Raw genomic sequence first — 23,473 nt, 5'->3', positions numbered from 1 at the left:
GTTTTAAGTGTTGTACAAGCATACAACTGTTTTAAATTACATTTTCCTCTAAGGTTATACTGATCCTCTTTTGTTGAGAAGAATTGTTGGACATTCTTAGGTAGCAGTGTGCTAGTTTGTACATCATTTTAGCTGTTTGCAAATGCACCAAATCGTTGAATTTCAATATTTGTGATTTAAGTATACATCCATCCATCCATTTCTACCGCTTGTCCCTTCCGGGTCGCGGCGGGTGCTGGACAAATCATATTTAATTTCGTTCAAAAATAGTCACAATAATATACCCAATCAAAGTTCATCAAATTTAGTTTGTATAAATACTAGGGCTGCGAATATTTGGGTGTCCTACGATTCGATTCAATATCGATTATTGGAGTCGCGTTTCAATTATAAATCGATTTTTTTTTCAATTCAAAGCGATTCTCAATTCAAAAACGATATTTTTCCGATTCAAAACGATTCTTTATTCATTCAATACATAGGATTTCAGCAGGATCTACCCCAGTCTGCTGACATGCTAGCAGAGTAGATTTTTTTTTAAAAAGCTTTTATAATTGTAAAGGACAATGTTTCATCAACTAATTGCAATAATGTAAATTTGTTTTAACTATTAAACGAACTAAAAATATGACTTATTTTATCTTTGTGAAGACATTGGACACAGTGTGTTGACAAGTTTATGAGATGCGATGCAAGTGTAAGCCACTGTGACACTATTGTTCTTTTTTTTAATTATTATAAATGTCTAATGATAATGTCAATGAGGGATTTTTTATCACAGCTCTGCTGAAATTATAACTAATATTGATACTGTTGTTGATAATATTCATTTTTGTTTCATTACTTTTGGTTTGTTCTGTGTCGTGTTTGTGTCTCCTCTCAATTGCTCTGTTTATTGCAGTTCTGAGTGTTGTTGGGTCAGGTTTGGTTTTGGAATTGGATTGCATTGTTATGGTATTGCTGTGTATTGTTTTGTTGGATTGATTAAAAATAAATAAATAAATAAATAAGATAATATATATATTTTTTAAATCGATTTTTTTTTTAAATGAGAGTCGATCCTGAATTGCACAACGTGAGAATCGCGATTCAAATTCGAATCGATTTTTTCCCAGACCGCTAATAAATGCATTACACCTTTAGATAATTAATGTTTCCTCCTCTTCTTGTTGTACCTATGGAAATTATTTTTTTGTATTTATTTTCAAAATAAATGACCTTATTGCTTTGTTCGATTTCCTCGTCGAGTTGATTGCACTGAGTCACCCCACACACGGATATATATACACTTTTCAAAGCTGTGTTTAAGTAATGCTGCTTTAAATTCAATTTGCCCCTCGAGTTATAATTTCTGTATCGATCTTCACGGTAAAAGAGGGGTTGGTGAGTCTGCCTCACAATACGAAGGTCCTGAGTATCAATCAATCAATCAATCAATGTTTACTTATATAGCCCTAAATCACTAGTGTCTCAAAGGGCTGCACAAACCACTACCACATCCTCGGTAGGCCCACATAAGGGCAAGGAAAACTCACACCCAGTGGGACATCGGTGACAATAATGACCCAGTGGGACGTCGGTGACAATGATGACTATGAGAACCTTGGAGAGGAGGAAAGCAATGGATGTCAAGCGGGTCTAACATGATACTGTGAAAGTTCAATCCATAATGGATCCAACACAGTCGCGAGAGTCCAGTCCAAAGCGGATCCAACACAACAGCGAGAGTCACGTTCACAGCGGAGCCAACAGGAAACCATCCCAAGCGGAGGCGGATCAGCAGCGCAGAGATGTCCCCAGCCGATACACAGACAAGCAGTACATGGCCACCGGATCGGACCGGACCCCCTCCACAAGGGAGAGTGGGACATAGAAGAAAAAGAAAATAAACGGCAGATCAACTGGTCTAAAAAGGGAGTCTATTTAAAGGCTAGAGTATACAAATGAGTTTTAAGGTGAGACTTAAATGCTTCTACTGAGTTCAATCCCGGGCTCAGGATCTTTCTGTGTGGAGTTTGCATGTTCTCCCCTTGACTGTGTGGGTTCCCTCCGGGTACTCCGGCTTCCTCCCACCTCCAAAGACATGCACCTGGGGATAGGTTGATTGGCAACACTAAATTGGCCCAAGTGTGTATGTTGTCTGTCTATCTGTGTTGGCCCTGCGATGAGATGGCGACTTGTCCAGGGTGTACCCCGCCTTCCGCCCGATTGGAGCTGAGATAGGCACCAGCACCCCCCGCGACCCCAAAGGGAATAAGCGGTAATAAATGGATGGATGGATCTCTGAACATTTTTTTGCATAGTTTGAGGTAGCAGGTGATGTCGCAAACGAAACAAGGGAATTTAAAGCAGATAAGCAGCGACAGCTTTGGCATAAAGTGACAATATTGTAAATCATGTACATACTGAACAGGTTCATCACTAATGTAAGAAAACCCGGCCATGTAGCCAAATTACGTTATTTTTAACTTGGCCATCATCGTCGCAGGTTAATATCAACGACATTAATAATTATATTACTGCATAAAATCACGATATTTCGCCAAAATAAATACACACCTTGACGAGATTATCCATGTTGTCCTCGCATTGAAAATGCTACAAGCGGATGTTTACAAATAGGCGTCGCTGGGAGTGACGTCACCCACGCGCGTACTGATGACGTGCTACCCCGGATAAGTATGGTTTATTTGAAAGACCAGACTCAATAGTGACCTAAAAACCGAACAATTTATTGTATTATTACACACAAATTGACAGCTAATGATTAAGAATGCCACTTTTTACTTTTGATACATAGTTATATGTGTTTTTTGTTAACTTGTAACCTTATTTATATTTATGTCTTTGTTTATGTCATTATAGGCCTGGTAAAGTCATTTGTCCGTCCCTTTATCGACCAAAATACTCTCTTTTGTGATATTCAACTATATGTTTGATCAGTTTTAAGGATGCTAAAGTTCATCAAAGTAAAACAGGAACAAACGAGAATAAACTTTGTTGTTTGTACAGTAGGCCGGAGTTACTTAAGTCAAACATGGTCATTGAATGGCATCTGTATAAAATTTAGGGTAGTTAAAAAAACACTACCATACTTCTGTCATATAATCAGGATTTTTTTCAAAAACATCACAGGGCTGCTGTCATATAGCTCAGTGGTCCCCAACCCTTTTTACACAACGTTAAAGGCCTAATGAAATGAGATTTTCTTATTTAAACGGGGATAGCAGGTCCATTCTATGTGTCATACTTGATCATTTCGCGATATTGCCATATTTTTGCTGAAAGGATTTAGTAGAGAACATCCACGATAAAGTTCGCAACTTTTGGTCGTTAATAAAAAAGCCTTGCCTTTACCGGAAGTAGCGGACGATGTGCGCGTGACGTCACGGGTTGTAGTGCTCCTCACATCCTCACATTGTTTGTAATGTGAGCCTCCAGCAGCAAGAGCTATTCGGACCGAGAAAGCGACAATTTCCCCATTAATTTGAGCGAGGATGAGGAAATTTAGAATGAAGAACTAGAAAAAAAAAAGGCGATTGCAGTGGGAGCGATTCAGATGTTTTTAGACACATTTACTAGGATATTTCTGGGAAATCCCTTATCTGCCTATTGTGTTGCTAGTGTTTTAGTGAGTTAAATAGTACCTGATAGTCGGAGGAGTGTGTCCACGGGTGTGTTGACGCCAGTCTCTCTGAGGGGAGTCACGAAGCTGCAGCAGGACAGAAGCTCCGCTGATCTCCGGTAAGAGTTAACTTATTACCACAATTTTCTGACCGAAAACTGCCGATTGACATGTAGTTGGAATCCATGTTCGCTTGACCGCTCTGATCCATAGGAAAGCTTCACCTTCGGGAATATTAAACAAGGAAACATTGTGTGTTTGTGTGGCTAAAGGCTAAAAGGTTCCCAACTCCATCTTTCTACTTTGACTTCTCCATTATCTATTGAACAAATTGCAAAAGATTCAGCAACACAGATGCCCAAAATACTGTGTAATTGCGCGATGAAAAGAGACGACTTTTAGCCGTAAGTGGTGCTGGGCTAACATGTCCCCTTCAACCAATAACGTCACAAACACACGTCATCATACGGGTCATCATTCCGCGACGTTTTCAACAGGAAACTCGGCGGGAAATTTAAAATTATAATTTAGTAAACTAAACCGGCCGTATTGCCATGTGTTGCAATGTTAATATTTCATCATTGATATATAAACTATCTGACTGCGTGGTCGGTAGTAGTGGGTTTCAGTAGGCCTTTAACTTAACTTAAAGTTAAGTTAAAGTACCAATGATTGTCACACACACACTTGGTGTGGTGAAATGTGTCCTCTGCATTTAATCCATCCCCTTGTTCACCCAGTGGGAGGTGAGGGGAGCAGTGAGCAGCAGCGGTGGCCGTGCCCGGGAATCATTTTGGTGATTCAACCCACAATTCCAACCCTAGATGCTGAGTGCCAAGCAGGGAGGTAACGGGTCCCATTTTTATGTTCTTCGGTATTACTCGATTTAATGTAGCCATTATTTACAAGGACCGGCTCATGAAAAATACAACTCATGATAAGGCTGAATTAGTGGAAGCCCTGAGCTTGCTTCTTTGCAATAAGACACAGATGGAAAGCAGCCTTTGGCTACAATCTGTCACATTTATATTCTATATGTTCATTAAGGTTCAGTGTATCATGTCACAAAATTGAAACAAAAATAACAACTGGTAATTTCCGATGAAGAGTTTTATTGTACATCTATAAACAAGCTTATTGGTGTGTCTGGTACAGGGGTCGGTAACCCAAAATGTTGAAAGAGCCATATTGGACCAAAAATACACCAGAAAAATCTGTCTGCAGCCGGAAAAAATGTAAAGCTTTGTATAAATGTTATAATGAAGGCAACACATGATGTAAGTGTCTATATTAGCTACATTAGCCAAATATCAAAATGACTATGTGTCGCAGGCTGATGAAAATCCTAGTTGACAGAAATGTTGAAATGTAATATTTATTCTACACATTTTTACAACATTGAAAAACTACTAAAATTGAGTTTTTTCAGAGGTTGTAATACATCCTGGAAATGACGGGCTTAAATTGGCCGAAGGTAAAGATGTGCGTGTTCAAGTTGAAGGAAACGGAAACTACTAATAAAATGAGCTCAAATATACCTAAAATACGAGACATAATGATGCATTATGCACATACAGCTGGCATAAATAGCATGTTAGCATTGATTAGCTTGCAGTCATGCATTGACCAAATATGTCTGATTAGCACTCCACACAAGTCAACATCAACAAAGCTCACGTCTGTGGATTCACGCACAGCATAAAACGTTTGATGGACAAATAGAGACAAAGAAGAAGTGGCATAAAATACGTGTTTCTGTTGCAGCATCAAGGAAAGTTCTACAAACTATGATGCGTTCAAGGACTTCCGAAATCAGGCGCCAAAATACTTTCATTACAGAATCATGTTTAATGTAAACAGTGGGATTTCTAAAAATTAGGAAGTTTGGTGTCATGTTTGTCCTCCTACAGAAAACATTAAAACAAACAAAAAAAAAAATCCACATTTTTTTCCATTTTCATACATTTTTGAAAAAGCTCCAGGGAGCCACTAGGGCGGCGCTAAAGAGCCGCTTGTGGCTCGAAAGCCGCGCGTTGCCGACCCCCAGGTCTAGTGGGACAGGCGAAAGTTAAGTTGAGAAAATGCAGTCGTTTAAAAATCATTGAATGTTTCTCTGCGCCCGGACCGGTGGTTGGAGACCACGAGACTAGAGTATAGAGAAAATAAAAATATTCAAAGCAAAAGTCTGCCCCCACCCCCTTGAAAATATGGCCCCCAGTACAGTTTACCTCAATAGCCCTGATGTAGGCGTTTAAATGCCACACTGGAAATATAAAGAGTCTATTATGCGTTAAATTTGAAGTCAAAAGGTGGCGAAGAAAGAAGTCCAGTGTTTTGTGCCATTTTCCCCCCACCCACCCATCAGAACAAAGGGGTCCAATGTGGGACCAAACTACAAGTGTATTATCTTTAAAGAACAATTTCAATTGCCTGTTCTTGTCGTGCGCTACTGTTTGACAACAACGCAATTAATTTTACAACATGGCTAGTGCACCAAATTAATATTTAATGTCTCTTTTCTCCTTCATCATAGCAAAGCGTGGAATCGGGGGGCGGGGGGTGTCATTTGAAAGAGGCAGGTGCACTGGCTCACAATGGCCGTCCCCTCATTAGTCGTGCACTGCTTTTGAGGCGCGCATAAATAATGATAGTAAAAGCCAAGATAAGAGAAGAAATGGGCACTTTTGTTTAGGGGTGCTCGTCCTCCTCCGCCTTTCTCTTTCTCTCGCCCCATCCTTTTCTCCGTTTGAGGCCAACTTCTTTGTATGCAGCAGCCTAATAAGAAGCAGACAACATTTTGAGGAGGGAGGCAGAAAAGGGGGTGACATCAATCTGGATCTGCTGTCTGTGCCCATTTGGAGTGCAGCACTTTGCAGAGTGCACTGAGACGCGGTTGCAGCCTGGCATAAGACCTTTACTGCAAATAGCAGTCAGGATTTTGGTGTTTGTGGGTGGTTGCAAGTCTCCACTGGGACAGAGAGAATGGCATCCCCAGGGTGGACGCTCCTGGTTCTGGCGGTGGCCGCCTGCTCGCCTTTCGCGGCGGGACGGAGAATGAAGCAGCCCCGGTGCCCCTCTGGATGTACCTGCACCAAAGATAACGCCCTGTGTGAAAACGTCCGCTCTGTGCCTCACCATTTCCCCTCAGACGTGCTGTCACTGTAAGTAGCTCTTCTTTATAAGTGCATGTCGTCCATGGCCTTCTTCTTATTGTTTACTGCAAACATTGCCCACGTGTTCAGGTCTTTTGTCAAGTCTGGATTCAGTGAAATCACGGGAGGAAGCTTTGCGCATACACCCGCCTTGCAACTACTGTAAGTCAGTCGATTTATTACGAAAAATGTATTACTGTACAGTTGAATTATATATTATTAGTCTCTCCATTGTATTGTTTTTCTTATAACTTTACTTGAATTACTATGTTTAATTCTTGCCCTCCCCCAAAAGACACAGTGTACTCTCTGTAGTTGAGTAAATATGTGGAATGTAGAATTCAATAATATCATTTTAATTACTACAAAAAATAAATCCCTTAACCCAAATGGCACCAGGCAGAAATATGGGGAAATAACTACAAAAGTACACTTCATTGATTAGCGGTGTTACAAAAAAGATCAGTTAGAATAATACATAATATTGGATTAGAGAATATACAAACTCTCGAAAATACTGACATTTCACGACATAGTGAATTTGCAAACAGCTAAAATTGTACACAAAGCAAACTATAATCTGCTACCCAAGAATATACAACAATTCTTCTCAACAAAAGAGGAGTAATATAATCTTAGAGAAAAATGTATTTTAAAACATTTGTATGCATGCACAACACTTAAGACCTTCAGTACATCAGTTTGTGGAATTAAATAATGGAATGGATTAAGCAAATAAATCAAACCATGTACTGAGTTAATCCACTTCAAGAAACTCTTCAAACTTAAAGTGTTTACAAAGTACAAAGAAGAAGAACCATGATAAACATTCTGAATTTATTTCATCCATCCATTCATTTTCCAGATACACTTACTCATCTCACTACATGAAATATAACTTACTTCACCAATTATTATTTATTTATTTTTATTGTTATTACTTATGGAGTATATTGTGAATAAATTGAGAACAGGAAGTAAACAACATTTTTAGGAACTGTTATGTAAAAGAAAAGGGGTAGGATTAAATAAGATCTGTTTCTTCCTACTCCTTTTTGAACATGTTAAATAGAGAAACTGGAAATTGTGATGTATCATGTTGTATGAATGCATGTTCCAAATAAACTTAACTTAACTCAACTCAATTACTGTATACTCTGTAGTGGAGTAGATATGTCTACTCTAGAATGTTAATTGATATTGTTTCAAACATCCATTAGTACAAATACAAAGGTTTCATATACAGTATATAGTATTATTGTAAACATGCATTTATACAAATAATTAACGCCTTACCCGCAATACATGACTGTTGCTCTTCATAGTTGGGTGAATCTTTCTAGTGTATATTTTCAATTATATTATTTTAAATATTGTTATCCATGCAACACTAATTTGTATAAATGATTAATGCCCCATCCCAGTAGATGATTGTTGATCTCTGTAGTTGAGTACATCCCTCTACTGTATAAATTATTGTATTTGATTTTAAATATGAACTTCTGCAAATAATAAACACCTTACCCATAGTAAACGATCCATTAAACCATCCATCTACATTCTACAGCGTACTCCCTGTAGTTGAGTAAATCTGACGTAAGTACAGTCTGTCCATATGCATTTGAAAATATTAAATTATGTAATGTTTTTATAAAATTATATTTGAATAAATAATACAAACTTTTGGGGGGTATTGTATGTAGAATTTTGAGGGGGGAAATTAATTAAATCAACTTTTGAGTAAGGCTGTAACATAAGAAAATGTGGAAAAACTAAATCGCTGTTAATACCTCCGAGATGCACTGTATGTACAGTATACGCACTGTACTGTGCAGGTTATTTGACATATTTCTCTACTGTTTTCTGGGGCTTTATTCAAATGTGAAGCTGTTTACTTCCAATGTTGTTCCTTAGGAGCATTTAAGAGGCTGAGATCATGTCATTTATTGATGAGAAACATGTGGGAGTGTGATGCCATTGCCTAAATACACACTCTTTACAAGAACGTCACTTCTCGCCCTCTTCCCGCTAATGACTCATTTTCTGTTACGCCTTGTCTGTTTACTTTGTCCTCACAGATTGTTCACGGCTAATTCCTTTGACTTGATCGACGAAGACGCATTCGTAGGTCTGCCACATCTTGAATATCTGTGAGTAATACGTTTTAGATATGCTAAATGTGCATAAAATAATGAAATATAACCATTATAACATTTTTCCACAGGTTTATTGAGAATAACAAGATTGCATCAATCTCTCCCAATGCATTCCGGGGCCTCAAAACATTGATTCATGTGTGAGTATCATCCATCGCCTTACACACATTATTATTAAGCACCACAATATTGTCAGTAAAAGATATGAGCTTACAAAAAGCAGGAAACAATATATTATTTAAGTGCTTTTCTCCCTCCAAATCTTATTTGTGACCTTCACTCTTGGTTGTTATAAGTGCCCCTGAAGTTCAAACTATATTTTTCTGGACCAGCAAAGTGGCCTTCAAAAAATAAGTTTTATTCAATTATTTTTTTTGTATATTTTATGTGTATTTTTGTAATTATACTACATTTTAAAACATATTATTATATTGTATTAAAAACAACATATCAACAAAAATCATGTCTTATGTCTTTTAACATTAAGGTAAACATCAACAAAGTGGCTTTAAAATACAGTTCTAATAAACAATGGCATTTTTTTCTTTTTAATACTCAAAGTTGTAGCCAAACAACAACAACAACAACAACATTGCTGTTCTATTACCTTTGTATGAATCTTTCAAAGTAATTATATACTAAATAGTTATTTGTAAATTCATCTTTTTTTAGAAATATTATTTCAAAGTAGAAAAAAAACCTGTCAGAGACAATAATATACAACTATAGACTTTCTCTCACACAACTAGTAACAACAAAGGTAAAATGTGTGATGGCTACCATAGAACTTCCAATTGTGACACAAAGTGGACTTTAATCTGTTTGGAAAACAAACTAAACAAAACCAACCTTTTTTGGGGGGCTTTTTTAAAATGATATTGCTTATTTCAAAAGTATTACTTTTGTAAGTACTATGATTGATTTATTTACTTCATAAATAAGTGTTTTACATTTACAATAATACCAATGTAATAGTAATTTAGCTTGTTCTATTTATTTCTAAATAATTATAAAATAAGTATTGTGTGATTTTGTGTCTTTTTAATTAAAAAAAACAACCTTTCATCCATTTGCAATTTAATACAAATTTTATTTAAAAATATTTCCAAAAAATTGTGTAATTGGGAATTGAGCAATTGTTTATTTTTTTTTAATTAAAAAAATAAATAAATAAAAAGTTTTATTTAAAATGTAAAGCAAATTACTTTGTCATAATCTTCTTAGCAATGTCATACTTTTAGTTTGCGGCAGGCACACACTAAACCAATTTGTTCAAGTGGAGCGCTTGCAACAGTGAAGATAGTGTGACATGCAAGTGACCTGCAGGTTAAAACTATGTTTAACCGTGCTCCTGTAACCTTCAACCGGGTAACCTAGAATCTTTTTTTATTCCTGAGGTTAGTCACAGCTTGTTTCTGACACAATTTACATTGAACAATGCAGCTAAACCTTTTGGCCTAATCAACTACAGATGTATCATTTTTAGGTTATGACATTCAGTGCAACAAATCTCTATCAGAAGATTCCTTATTCCATTTAGAGAAATACTGCAGACAGATTCTGGGTTGCACTATTTCAAACTAAGGGTTTAAGAACCAGCTTGTCCTGCTGTTATAACGACCACTACATTACGTGCAATTGCAACAAATGTAAACAGGATGTGATGTCACACTAGAAGTTGATGTAAGCCCACAGACCAGTAACTTCCTATAAGATTGCCCTGAGGTTATCAGGCAACCAGTATTGCTCCCTAAAACACTAAATAAACACTATACGGCAGTTTTAAAGGTAATATTGTCAATTGTGTTGATAAAGTGCAGCAATATTACCAGACTCCATCAGATTGGCTGGCCAGGCCGTTTGAATCTTGTCCCCTCTGCTTTGTCATGGGCTGTTTAGAAAGTGCAGCCATGCAAAAACTCAGAAGAAAGTGAACTCTCCGCTCAGGACAGCAAGTCCCATATAAATATTGCAGCGCTCATGAATTGGAGCTCACTTTTCATTTTATTTTGCATTTCTAACAGACGGTCCCTTTCAGGATATTTCTTCTTTCGCTTCGCAGGAGTCTGGCTTACAACAATCTTGAGACGCTGCCTAAAGATGTGTTCAAGGGTATGGATGCTTTGACTAAAGTGTGAGTAATCACTCTTCATCACATATTTCAGTGACCCAAGACATTTACAGTATGCCATACACTAAGTATCATAGATTTCAAAGTTGTATTTTTCCATTAAGTGGCTGGCTGGGTGTATTACTCAGCTGCCTAATTTGCCAGATGTCATGGATGTTATTTTACAATATAATATGTATTACAATGAATATCTTGTATAAAGAAAACATGAGACGTCAGCAAATCTCAAGATATTTGTTCTCACTGTTTGCTTTTGCTGTAGCTTATTTGCATTATGCTACCACAGAAAAGTACCAGGCATAGCAAAGACGAAAAGTTTGATGGTAACTATAGAACCTGCACATTTGGTACAATTTGTACCTGAAATCACTACTACTTAGTTAGCTGCTGAAGGAATACTGTTTGTTGTTGTTTTTTTCATTAAAAAAAGCGAAATACTTATGTCATGACAAAGTGAAATCATGCAATAGTAATCGTAGAACCCACAATAAACAATCAGGACAATATGAACAATAAAATACAATTTAATTAGAATCAAATAATAGCATGTAGCAAAGGCATAATGGATAAAGTATGTAATGTTACAAGTAGGGTGGAGTACCAAATTTGGTACTTTTATGTGGTCAGTACAACTGGGTACCGAGTCACGTCAAATCAGTTTGTACTATAGTTTGATCCCTTGGTTACACGGGGTGGCAGACTTTGCACTTGGCAGGCACACAGGCGTATTTGTAGCAGACTGCCTAAGCATGCCTAAGTAAAAAAACTTTAAAAAGTAAGGCTACACTTTTAAGAATGCGCTAGCTTGACGGTAATACTAGCTACACCGCTGGGGGCTGTACTACTGGGCGGTTGGTAGAGTGGCCGTGCCAGCAACATGAGGGTTCCAGGTTTGATCCCCGCTTCCGCCATGCAAGTCATTGCCGTTGTGTTCTTGGGCAAGACACTTTACCCACCTGCACCCAGTGCCACCCACACTGGTTTAAATGTAAATAATATTTTGGGTTTCACTATGTAAAAGCGCCTTTAGTCACTAAAGAAAAGCGCCATATAAATGTAATTAACTTCACTTCACTAACAAACTTTGGATACGCCATATACAAGCTACTGATTAGCGTTAGCGATTTTGACCAGGCGATTACAACACCTTCAAACTTGGTAAATAAAACTACAACTAAGATGCACATTAAAAAATTAAACCACTGGTTTGTAAATAATACAAACTGTATAAACATGTTTAGAGCTTGAAAAAAGACAAGACTGGCACATTTAACTTAATGGCAAAGGCTACTCCCTGACTATAACAACACAAGACTGGCACATTTAACTTAATGGCAAAGGCTACTCTCTGACTACAACAACACACCTAAGACATATTAAAATGAATGCATAGCTGCAAATGAGACCTTAGAAGGGTAAAAATAAGATATAACAACTGGACAGCAATGTAATCATCAGCTTAGTGTTAAATATTAATAAAAATATGTATATATTGTATTATATAAAAAAAATAGCTATTACTACATGAACACACACAAAAGGACGAAAAATGGTACTGTTGTGTACCGGCCGGTATCCAGTGTTCATTTCGTTGACTACTGATTTTTTTGTTAGTTATCGTCAATAACCTATTTTTTCCTGACAAAAATAAGAGGATAACCAATCAAAACATATGCACGTTGACTAAGACGATAACAAAATGAACCAACATTTTACTCAAGAAATAAAAAGGAGACGAAAAGGTTGACAGAAACAAAATCCAATCATATTTGATATCGTCTTGTAGATGGGTGGGACAAGTTTGGAATATATCCAATCAAAGCTCTTTAACGTGTACAAGCTAATTACGAAGGAACGCCAATTAGATGCTTTTGTAACTGAGCTACTGTATCGGACAATTTCCCTTCTGGATCAATAAAGTTTGTCTAAGTCTAAGTTTCCTTGTGTGATGAGGAAGTTGGATTTCTCATTGCCAAACCCAAAATGTGCGGATTCAGCATGTTCAACATCGTAATCCATCTTGTTCTTCCGCTTATCCGAGGTCGGGTCGCGGGGGCAACAGCCTAAGCAGGGAAACCCAGACTTCCCTTTCCCCAGCCACTTCGTCTAGCTCTTTCCGGGGGATCCCGAGGCGTTCCCAGGCCTGCCAGGAGACATCGTAATATGTTTGTAAACCTGGGAGAAAGTAAAGAGGACATGTTTTCATTTTGATGCTATGATCTCATTGAGTTAGAGACAATTCTACTGTATTACTTCTTTACAAAATATGATCAAGTAGTTTTCTCTGCTTCAAGAAATAATTTATTTAATGTTGTTGACTAAAACTAGTGATAAACTAAATCAATATAGATAACTCAACTTTGACTAAAATTAAAAATAGCCTTTTTGTCAAAAGACTAAACTAAATTAAAAACTATTGTCAAAATGAAGACCGCTGGTGTCAATTATTGGTTCAAATGTGTAAGGTACCCATCCCTTCTTACAAGTAGTTTTATTCAGTTCAAACCAGTGGTCCCCAACCTTTTTGTAACCGCGGACCGGTCAACGCTTCATAATTTGTCCCGCGGCCCGGGGGGGATCTTTTTTCTTTTTTTTTTTTCTTTGTCATGAAAAAGGGATGTTTTTGTCATGAAAAAGGGAGGTTTTAGTGGTTGGTGCACTAATTGTAAGTGTATATTGTGTTTTTTATGTTGATTTAATAAAACATTAAAAATGTATTTATTTATTTTAATTTTTTTTGATAAAAATGAATAAAAAATTATTCTGCGTACCGGTACCAATCGGGCCACGGCCCGGTACGGGACGCGGCCCGGTGGTTGGGGACCTCTGGTTTAAACCATAAAGTGGTTAACCTTTTTTAAATTTAATTTTATTTATTTTTTTATTTAATATTTTGTGGGTTTTTTTTACTTGTATCACATTTCAAAAATAGTTTTATGAAGTTTTTCCATAAAAAGCGTACTTAAGACTCACTTTTTAAAATGAGTTGTTGATTGTTTGACTGCTGTGTTTTTATTCTTTGTGGCATCTGGTGGAGAGCATTATAAATAAAAATGTATTGTTATCATCATTAAAACATTTTTGTGTACCGTGAATACTATATAATTGGATACGGATTTGTGATAGCTGTAATACAATACATATATTATTTTACAATAGTGTTTTTTTTTGTGTGTGTTTTTTTTACAAAAATGTGGCTAGTGTTTAATGGCTGCAGCCACTAGGTGATGACATCCAGTGACTGGAAGTATTGACTATAATGCTGCAATTTTTTTTCAGTAGATATTTTTTCAAATATGCAATGTGCTGTAAAATATATCTGTTTTTGATTGATTGATTGAAACTAGTAGATTGCACAGTACAGTACATATTCTGTACAATTGACCACTAAATGGTAACACCCGAATACATTTTTCAACTTGTTTAAGTCGGGGTCCAAGTTAATAAATTCATGGTAATGATATGTAACGTGATGGTATTCATACTAAGGGATCTGAGAGGCAACAGCCTGATATGCGACTGCAAGCTGAAGTGGCTGGTGGAGTGGATGCACCACACCAACGCCACACTGGACCAGATCTACTGCAGCGGGCCGCCCAGTCACCAGGGCAAGAAGATCAACGACCTGCTACCGCACTCCTTCGACTGCATCTCGTCAGGTATCTCCCTCAAGCGTCACATTTAACCGGAGGGATAACGAGCGCTTGTGTCCTCTACCAGAGTTTGCCTCCTATCAGTCGCTGAAGTTCGAGTCCATTTCCGTGGAGTCGTTCACCTTTGGCAACGACCAGTTTGTTGTGTTTGCGCAACCCTTTGCCGGCACGTGCAGCTTCATGGAATGGGATCACGTTGAGATGAACTTCAGGAGCTTTGACACCATCGAAAGTGAGTCAGATCACAACCTCCGGCCGGAAATTAACGGGCTAGCAACTCTTGAACGTTCTGTTTCCAGGCACTTCCACTGTGGTCTGCAAGCCCATGGTGATCGACCGCCACCTTTTTGTCATCGTGGCGCAGCTCTTTGGCGGCTCCCACATTTACAAACGCGACATCTCCGCCAACAAATTCATCAAGATCCAGGACATTGACATCCTGAAAATCCGCAAACCCAACGACATCGAAACCTTCACGATTGACGGGGAGTCATTCTTTGTCATTGCAGACAGCTCCAAGGTTTCCTGTCTCTGTCTTGTCACATTTCAACATCTTACATCCAGCTGGAGACTTCATTTCAAACTCTTCTCATAGGCCGGATCAACAACCGTGTACAAATGGAACGGCAATGGATTCTACTCCCATCAGTCTCTCCACCCGTGGTACCGGGACACGGATGTGGAATACCTGGAGATCTCCAGCAAACCTCACTTGATCTTGTCCAGCAGCTCCCAGAGGCCTGTAGTTTATCAGTGGAACAGGGTCCTGAAACAGTTTGACCGCAGGACCGACCTACCTGAGATGGAGGATGTGTTCTCCATTAAACACTTCCAGGTCAAAGGTAGGCCCTTAAGTTTTAGTCTACCCCTCTGATTTCTTAAACGGCCCCTATAATGTTGACAACATTGGCGCTTATCTCATAGTTCTGGACCTACAGGTAAAATTCTCCCCAAAACAGACAGTGGGAATTTTAGGTTTGTTTTTTATACTTTCAACACATTTTGCAACGCCCACTTTTAGCTCCAAAATGTGGGAGGGGCTGCATCTTCCTGCTGAAGACTGGAGGCCATTTCACATTGCGTAGTATGTGTTTTAGTAACATCTTTATATCAAACCACGATATTTTCACGCAAATTTTGAAGGAACTATCAAATATGCCATGTGTATTGTTGCAGGTTGTGGCAACCCAAACTAAAGAAGCATACATACATTTCCAAAGATTGGGACTATGAGGAAAGTATGAACCTCTCCTGTCAAATTGACTAAGGCAAAATGGGGCAGACCAAGCAAGAGTGTCATTTGCATCCATCGTCAGACTTTAGATGGCAAAATGGTCCAGAAAATCAGGAGCACTCTCAATGGGAGTAGAAATTGAGTCAGAACCTGCAAAATAAAACAGAATAAAGAACATACACTTTGCTCAAAAATTAGAGATAAAGAAGGTAAGTCGCTGGTATTCTACTTTGTGTCCTCTTCTGATGTTTTCCTCAAGATGCTTGAGGAAATACTGAAAGAGCAGGAGTAAACACAAGCTATGGCATCTGTGGAGGAGCTGTGAAGTCCAGAAATGGCGGTTCTCATAATATTAACGATATCAGTTAGACCAGGGTGAAAAAAAGCGTGTAATTAAGTGATCAAAATACAATTTTTACATGGCTTAATCGACACTGTTTATGCGAGGAAATGGGCTCAAGTACTGTAGACCAGTGGTTCTCAAATAGGGGTACACGTACCCCTGGGGGTACTTGAAGGTATGCCATGGGTACGTGAGATTTTTTTTTTTAATATTTAAAAAATAGCTACAATTCAAAAATCCTTTATAAATATATTTATTTAATATTACTTTAACAAAATATGAATGTAAGTTCATAAACTGTGAAAAGAAATACAACAATGCAATATTCAGTGTTGACAGCTAGATTTTTTTGTGGACATGTTCTATAAATATTGATGTTAAAGATTTCTTTTTTTGTGAAGAAATATTTAGAATTAAGTTCATGAATCCAGATAGATCTCTATAACAATCCCCAAAGAGGGCACTTTAAGTTGATGATTATTTTTTATTTGTAGAAATCTTTATTTATAATTGAATCACTAGTTTATTTTTCAACAAGTGTTTAGTTATTTTTATATCTTTTTTTCCAAATAGTTCAGGGAAGACCACTACAAAAGAGCAATATTTTGCACTGTTATACAATTTAATAAATCAGAAACTGATGACATAGTGTGGAATTATACTTCTTTATCTCTTTTTTTCAACCAAAAATGCTTTGCTCTGATTAGGTGGTAATTGAATTAAAAAAATGTTCACAGGGGTACATCACTGAAAAAAGGTTGAGAACCACTGCTGTATATGATCCGCTTTGAACTGAACTCTCGCGGCTGTGTTGGAGCCACTATGGATTGAACTTTCACAGCATCATGTTAGACCCGCTCGACATCCATTGCTTTCGGTCCCCTAGAGGGGGGGGGGGTTGCCCACATCCGAGGTCCTCTCCAAGGTTTCTCATAGTCAGCATTGTCACTGGCGTCCCACTGGATGTGAATTCTCCCTGCCCACTGGGTGTGAGTTTTCCTTGCCCTTTTGTGGGTTCTTCCGAGGATGTCGTAGTCGTAATGGTTTGTACAGTCCTTTGAGACATTTGTGATTTAGGGCTATATAAATAAACATTGATTGATTGATTTATTTATTTATTGACGTCACACCAAGAGGGGCAGCATATCCAGTCCGGCCATGGAAAGGGGGCGTTCAAAGTACAGTTACCCATTACTCAATAACTACATGATATTATGGGAAATGACTACCAGATTCATTTCCAAAAGGTAAAAATACAGAAAAAAATAACGTCAATCTTAGTGAAATGTTGGTCATCTGGAGCTATTGAGGAAAAATACTATAGAAATGGATTTACTTAGATGAAGTCAGTGTACCGCTTGTATGGTATAGCTTTACTCTCCACTGCAAATGAGTCAACACACAGCAAATATTGTCTAAATCAGGTGCAGTAATGGCTGCCTTCTGAGGGCTGTTTTTTTTTTTTTTTTTTTTGATTAATTATATTATGCATGCAGGTAATAACCTGTGATTACTCGCAATTATTGAAATTCAAGTGTAATAAAGTGTAATCTGATTTTTAACAAAATATCATTTGACAGCAGTAATTATTATTATCACCCGATAATATTAACACACAATTTCGTATGCATTTGAGTATTAGTGTTTATATAGAAATTAATGGATAACTTGCTTTGAAATTAGAAGTAGACATGACAAGCAAATATTTAACTATTAACTATTATTTGTAACCGTACGCATATTTTTTTTTTAAATATAGTATTAAAGGGACAAGCAGTAGAAAATGGATGGATGGATATATTAATATACTATTTGGCATGAGTATAAAGTTTAAAATATGTTTGTTTTTTTGTCAATTTAAAGAACGAATGCATTTAGTAAAAAAAAAAAGTATTTTATTGACACAAATATTTTTCTAGTCTTCTGTGGGCCACATAAACTGATTTAGCGGGTGAGACCTGGCACCCAGGCCTTGAGTTTGACACTTGTGGTCTAAATAGTTGGCATCAGCAGATTTCACCTTAAAAACCAACATTGTTGAGCTTCTAAATCAAGAGTGTCCAAACCTTGTGACTGGGGGCCCGCATTGGGCATGCATACATATACACACACACACACATATATATATATATATATATATATATATATATATATATATATATATAAAGCCTATGCATATATAAGTACATAATATATGTAGATAATATAATGGATATACAATTAATAATTACAGCATTATAATTGGTTATTAAGAGTATGTGAAAGTTGTTTACTTCCATGAAGTGTTATGTACGTGAGGCGTGGAAGGAGACGACACCACGAAAAAGCTCAGGTTACCGGGCTTATTATAACCTTTGATGAGTGTGTGGGAGGTATATGCTACTTAATGTGTTTGTTGCAGGACTATGTGTGAATTTAACCATGTGAATATTATCAGACCATGTTGTAAGTGCGTGCTGGGTAAATTCTTCAGCAGTCCAAAAGGGCGAGACAAAAAGGGAGACAGGTGGTCGAGGGCAGGAGAGAAGAAACAAGGTCTGTGTCCAAGCGAGGGTCGAGGATCAAGGGAGGCAGTGCAAAGGGAGGTCGAGGCACAGAACTCGAGCACACGGAACAAGACGGGTATTGTGGCAGAAACAAGGAACATGAGACAAGGGAACAAGGAGGACAAGAAGAGAGATAGCGAGGACAACAGGAGGGAAGCCAGAGACGAAATGCTTACTACAATGATTTAACGACGTTCCGGCGTAGACTCCAAGGGTCGACTGGCCTTTATGCTGCCGCGCTGATTAATACCAAGTGCGCTGATTGCCGATAGTCTGCAGCTGCGTCGCAGCACGGTTGTGAAGCGCCAGGCGCGTGCAGGCGCGTATCCTGGCATACTGCCAGCCTGAGTGTTGAAGGAACTTGCTGCAGGAGAATTGTGGATCCGAACTGTGCCGTGACATGAAGTAATGCTTTAATCAATCCGAAATATCAACCAGCTAAAATGGTAAGTTTGGAGAGAGTTTTCCATTTTCCCGTCATCCCTTGTAATGGATTTAAATTGGTGTATTTTGATTGTTTTATGTTGATTGGATGTTTTTTTGTATTGGACGTTTTTTATAATATCCACAAGGTTCAATGAGCAGGTTGTGCTATGTGTGACCATACATCATCCATTTTGTACCCCTTGTCCCTTTCGGGGTCACGGGTGGTGCTGGATTCTACCTCAGCTGCATTCGGGCAGTAGGCAGGGTACAACCTGGACAAGTCGCCACCTCATCATAGTACCAACACAGATAGACAACATTCACACTCAATAGGGCAAAATTAGTGTTGCCAATCAACCTATCAGTACATGTCTTCGGAGGTGGAAGGAAGCGGGAGTACCCGGAAGGAACCTACTCAGTCACAGGGAGATTATACAAACTTCACACGGAAAGACTCTGAGCCCGGGGATCGAACCCAGGACCTTTGTATTGTGAGGCGCATGCACTAACCCCTGGCTCACCGTGCTGCCCCATGTGTGACCATGTTTGTTGAATTTTTGTACTGGTTGATGTTTCTTTCTGCACCGTGATTAGGGAAGAATGTTTGTGTTGGGTCATAAAAGTAAATGCTGCACTTCATTGACTTAAAAGTACAATTAAAGGCAGAGTTTCTCTCGTTTGAGATAAAATGGCAACAATCAGGCCACCGGATATTATATATATCAAATGGATACATTTATCCTGGTCAAATTGGTTATTGACCTTGTTCTGTCTTGCGGGAAAAAATTAAAGACGCCGGCAGGCCGCATTTGGCCCGCAAGCCGTAGTTTTGACAGCCCTGCTGTAAATTGTTCTTTTGTTCCTTTTACTAGGAGATCTGTTTATATGCTTGACAAGATTCATCGGGGACTCCAAGGTGATGCGTTGGGACGGCGCCATGTTCAAGGAGGTCCAGACGTTCCCATCCCGCGGATCTATGGTCTTCCAGCCCGTCTCCATCGGCAACTGGCAGTACGCCATCCTGGGCAGCGATTACTCACTGACGCAGGTGTACCAGTGGGACGCCAAGAGGGGCCACTTTGTGCCGTCTCAGGAGCTGAGCATCCAGGCGCCGAGGGGATTTTCTCAGGTGTCAGTGGACGGTCGAGAGTTCCTGATTGCCTCCAGCTTTAAGGGCAAGTCGCAGATATACGAGCATCTCATGATCGATCTTAGCAATTAAATCTGAACTCAAATGCCTACTAGGTCGTACAATCCTGATTTCGATTAACATCAGAGTTTGGACCACATAAACATTCTTATGTTTTCGTTTTGGTGAACCACCCACCAAAAACACAGTGAGAAGAAGAAGAAAATTAAAAAAATCTATAGCCTCATCGTCACTTGTTTTCAAATGTTCGGTAGACTTGGTTTGTCATTTTGCTGTGGTTAACTTGTTTTTACACTTGCGTGACAAGAGTGCTAAAGAGCGAGATTTCAAATCATCTTACGTCTTCGTTATAAAAGCAGATTGTTTTGTTTTCACGTCTCGGTCTTAACAGGAGTTAACTTCATTCTAAATTTGTATGATAGCTCAGAACTTTACTCTGAACCTTAATACGAATCTTGTTTCCATATGAGTTGGGAAATTCTGTTAGATGTAAATATAAACGGAATACAATGATTTGCAAATCATTTTCAACCCATATTCAATTGAATGCACTACAAAGACAGGATATTTGATGTTCAAACTCATAAATTATTATTTTTCTTGCAAATAATAATCAACTTAATATTTCATGGCTGCAACACGTGCCAAAGTAGTTGGGAAAGGGCATGTTCACCACTGTATTACATCACCTTTTCTTTTAACAACACTCAATAAACGTTTGGGAATTGAGGAAACTAATTGTTGAAGCTTTGAAAGTGGAATTATTTCCCATTCTTGTTTTATGTAGAGCTTCAGTCGTTCAACAGACTGGGGTCTCAGCTGTCGTATTTTACGCTTCATAATGCGCCACACATTTTCGATGGGAGACAGGTCTAGACTGCAGGCGGGCCAGGAAAGTACTCGCACTCTTTTTTTACGAAGCCACGCTGTTGTAACACGTGCTGAATGTGGCTTGGCATTGTCTTGCTGAAATAAGCAGGGGCGTCCATGAAAAAGACGGCGCTTAGATGGCAGCATATGTTGTTTCACTACTTGTATGTACCTTTCAGCATTAATGGTGCCTTCACAGATGTGTAAGTTACCCATGCCTTTGGCACTAATGCACCCCCATACCATCACAGATGCTGGCTTTTGAACTTTGCGTCGATAACAGTCTGGATGGTTCGCTTCCCCTTTGGTCCGGATGACACAATGTCAAATATTTCCAAAAACAATTTGAAATGTGGATTCGTCAGACCACAGAACACTTTTCCACTTTTCATCAGTCCATCTTAGATGATCTCGGGCCCAGAGAAGCCGGCGGCGCTTTTGGATGTTGTTGATAAATGGCTTTGGCTTTGCATAGTAGAGTTTTAACTTGCACTTACAGATGTAGCGACAAACTGTATTTAGTGACAGTGGTTTTTTGAAGTGTTCCTGAGCCCATGTGGTGATATCCTTTAGAGATTGATGTCGGTTTTTGATACAGTGCCGTCTGAGGGATCGAAGGTCACGGTCATGCCGCTTACGTGGAGTTCCAGATTCTCTGAACCTTCTGATGATATTATGGACCATAGATGTTGAAATCCCTAAATTTTTTGCAATTTAACCTTGAAAAAGGTTGTTCTTAAACTGTTTGACTATTTGCTCACGCAATTGTGGACAAAGGGGTGTACCTTGCTCCATCCTTTCTTGTGAAATTTTTTGGGAAGCTGTTTTTATACCCAATCATGGCACCCACCTGTTCCCAATTAGCCTGCACACCTGTGGGATGTTACAAATAAGTGGTTGATGAACATTCCTCAACTTTATCAGTATTTATTGCCACCTTATTTGCAAAAAAGAAATGTTTATCAGTTTGAACATCAAATATGTTGTCCGTGTAGCATATTCAACTGAATATGAGTTGAAAATGATTTGCAAATCATTGTAATTTGTTTATATTTGCATCTAACACAATTTCCCAACTCATATGGAAACGGGTTTTGTAAGCGCAACAGTTTGACCCTGGAACTGACTATTTTCTGATGTCTTCATATTCAAAGGGAATATCTTAAGTGGAGCAACTTTCAGGACTCTAGGCCAGTGTTTGTGACTGAATAAGTGAGAATAATATTCATTTAACAGAGGAAGCAAGCAAAGTGGTCCGTAGTGAAAATCCCGTTGACTGTGTCTACTGCAAGACCACGGAATGAAGATAGACGGTCCTAAAATCTACTTGTACTCTGCGGTTACGCAAGACTCCATGCATGATGCAGACGCTCACAATGTTGCTCTTCGGATGAATGACTCGCTAGAAGCATCCCACTGTGTCGCTATCCCACCTCGTTCCCTTTTCACTTGCCCTTTTTTCGCCCTCATGGACAAAAAGCATTGTTGGAATGACACAGTGCTGCACCTGTACCTGTGCTCGCACCTCTTTCAACTAAACCTTACTGACAACAAGTTGCCAAATACAATGTTTACTGTTATTTTTCTACTATACTGTATATAGTTATTTATATGATACAGCTTTTCTTGGTAGTTTTATTTTGGATAGGCTAGAATGTTACGATAGTAGCCTCATTGTTACATTTGTGCAGTTTTACTCTTAAAGTTAGAAAATAAATGTGGAAATTGTCATTAAAAACAGTAGAAATGTCAGATTTTTGTTATTGCTATTAATGATTTACCTATATAACATGTATTTTTTATCCATTTAATGACTAATAAAACAGAGTATAGGAAATGGCATCTTCCTGTTGCTTCCAATAATATAAAATTATGTTCTGTATCATGCAAACATACTTATTGGTTTCCTGATATTTAAAACAAAACAAAACATTGTTTAGTGCAATTTTTACAATTTCTTAGAAACACTGAAGAGTGCTTTAAAATACAAAATAAGAGCTGATGACCCGCCCCCGAAAAAATATTCACACAAACTTTGGCTCCAATGTGTACAATGTACTTTATTGATCAATATTTTATTGTCTAAGCCAGGCGTGTCAAACTTGTTTTTTATTGAGGGCCGCAAGGCAATTATGGCTGCCCTCTGTGACAGTGACTAATATATAAATGTAAATAAAAATTGCTTCA

The 23,473-nt window shown here is 38.3% G+C and overlaps 2 protein-coding genes and 1 long non-coding RNA gene across 4 annotated transcripts in view; 2 read left to right on the top strand and 1 right to left on the bottom strand.

Annotated features, from left to right (window-relative positions):
• The window catches only part of fra10ac1 (FRA10A associated CGG repeat 1), a 46,837-nt gene extending 44,173 nt beyond the window's left edge, over positions 1 to 2,664 (bottom strand). For both annotated transcript variants that reach the window (XM_061909591.1, XM_061909592.1), the window contains exon 1: positions 2,560 to 2,664. In XM_061909591.1, coding sequence (XP_061765575.1) covers positions 2,560 to 2,577 — 18 coding nt within the window. In that variant the 5' untranslated portion in view covers positions 2,578 to 2,664. The remainder of the gene's footprint in view (positions 1 to 2,559) is intronic.
• A 3,149-nt stretch (positions 2,665 to 5,813) lies between these two features.
• On the top strand, positions 5,814 to 23,123 carry lgi1b (leucine-rich, glioma inactivated 1b). The gene is made up of 10 exons (XM_061909590.1): positions 5,814 to 6,786; positions 6,868 to 6,939; positions 8,856 to 8,927; positions 9,002 to 9,073; positions 10,996 to 11,067; positions 14,554 to 14,723; positions 14,785 to 14,949; positions 15,017 to 15,237; positions 15,313 to 15,559; positions 20,139 to 23,123. The coding sequence occupies exons 1-10, from the start codon at positions 6,608 to 6,610 to the stop codon at positions 20,486 to 20,488; spliced, it is 1,620 nt and encodes a 539-aa protein (XP_061765574.1). The 5' UTR covers positions 5,814 to 6,607; the 3' UTR covers positions 20,489 to 23,123.
• Positions 15,570 to 16,164, top strand: LOC133558315 (uncharacterized). The gene is made up of 2 exons (XR_009807927.1): positions 15,570 to 15,801; positions 15,894 to 16,164. It is a non-coding gene; the product is annotated as an uncharacterized LOC133558315 (long non-coding RNA).
• Positions 23,124 to 23,473: the final 350 nt, after the last annotated feature.

This window comes from Nerophis ophidion, linkage group LG08 (assembly GCF_033978795.1).
Source record: "Nerophis ophidion isolate RoL-2023_Sa linkage group LG08, RoL_Noph_v1.0, whole genome shotgun sequence".
In the NCBI taxonomy this organism is placed as follows: Eukaryota; Metazoa; Chordata; class Actinopteri; order Syngnathiformes; family Syngnathidae; genus Nerophis; species Nerophis ophidion.
Note: the sequence above shows the minus strand (reverse complement) of the source record. Positions and strands in the feature narration are given on the sequence as shown.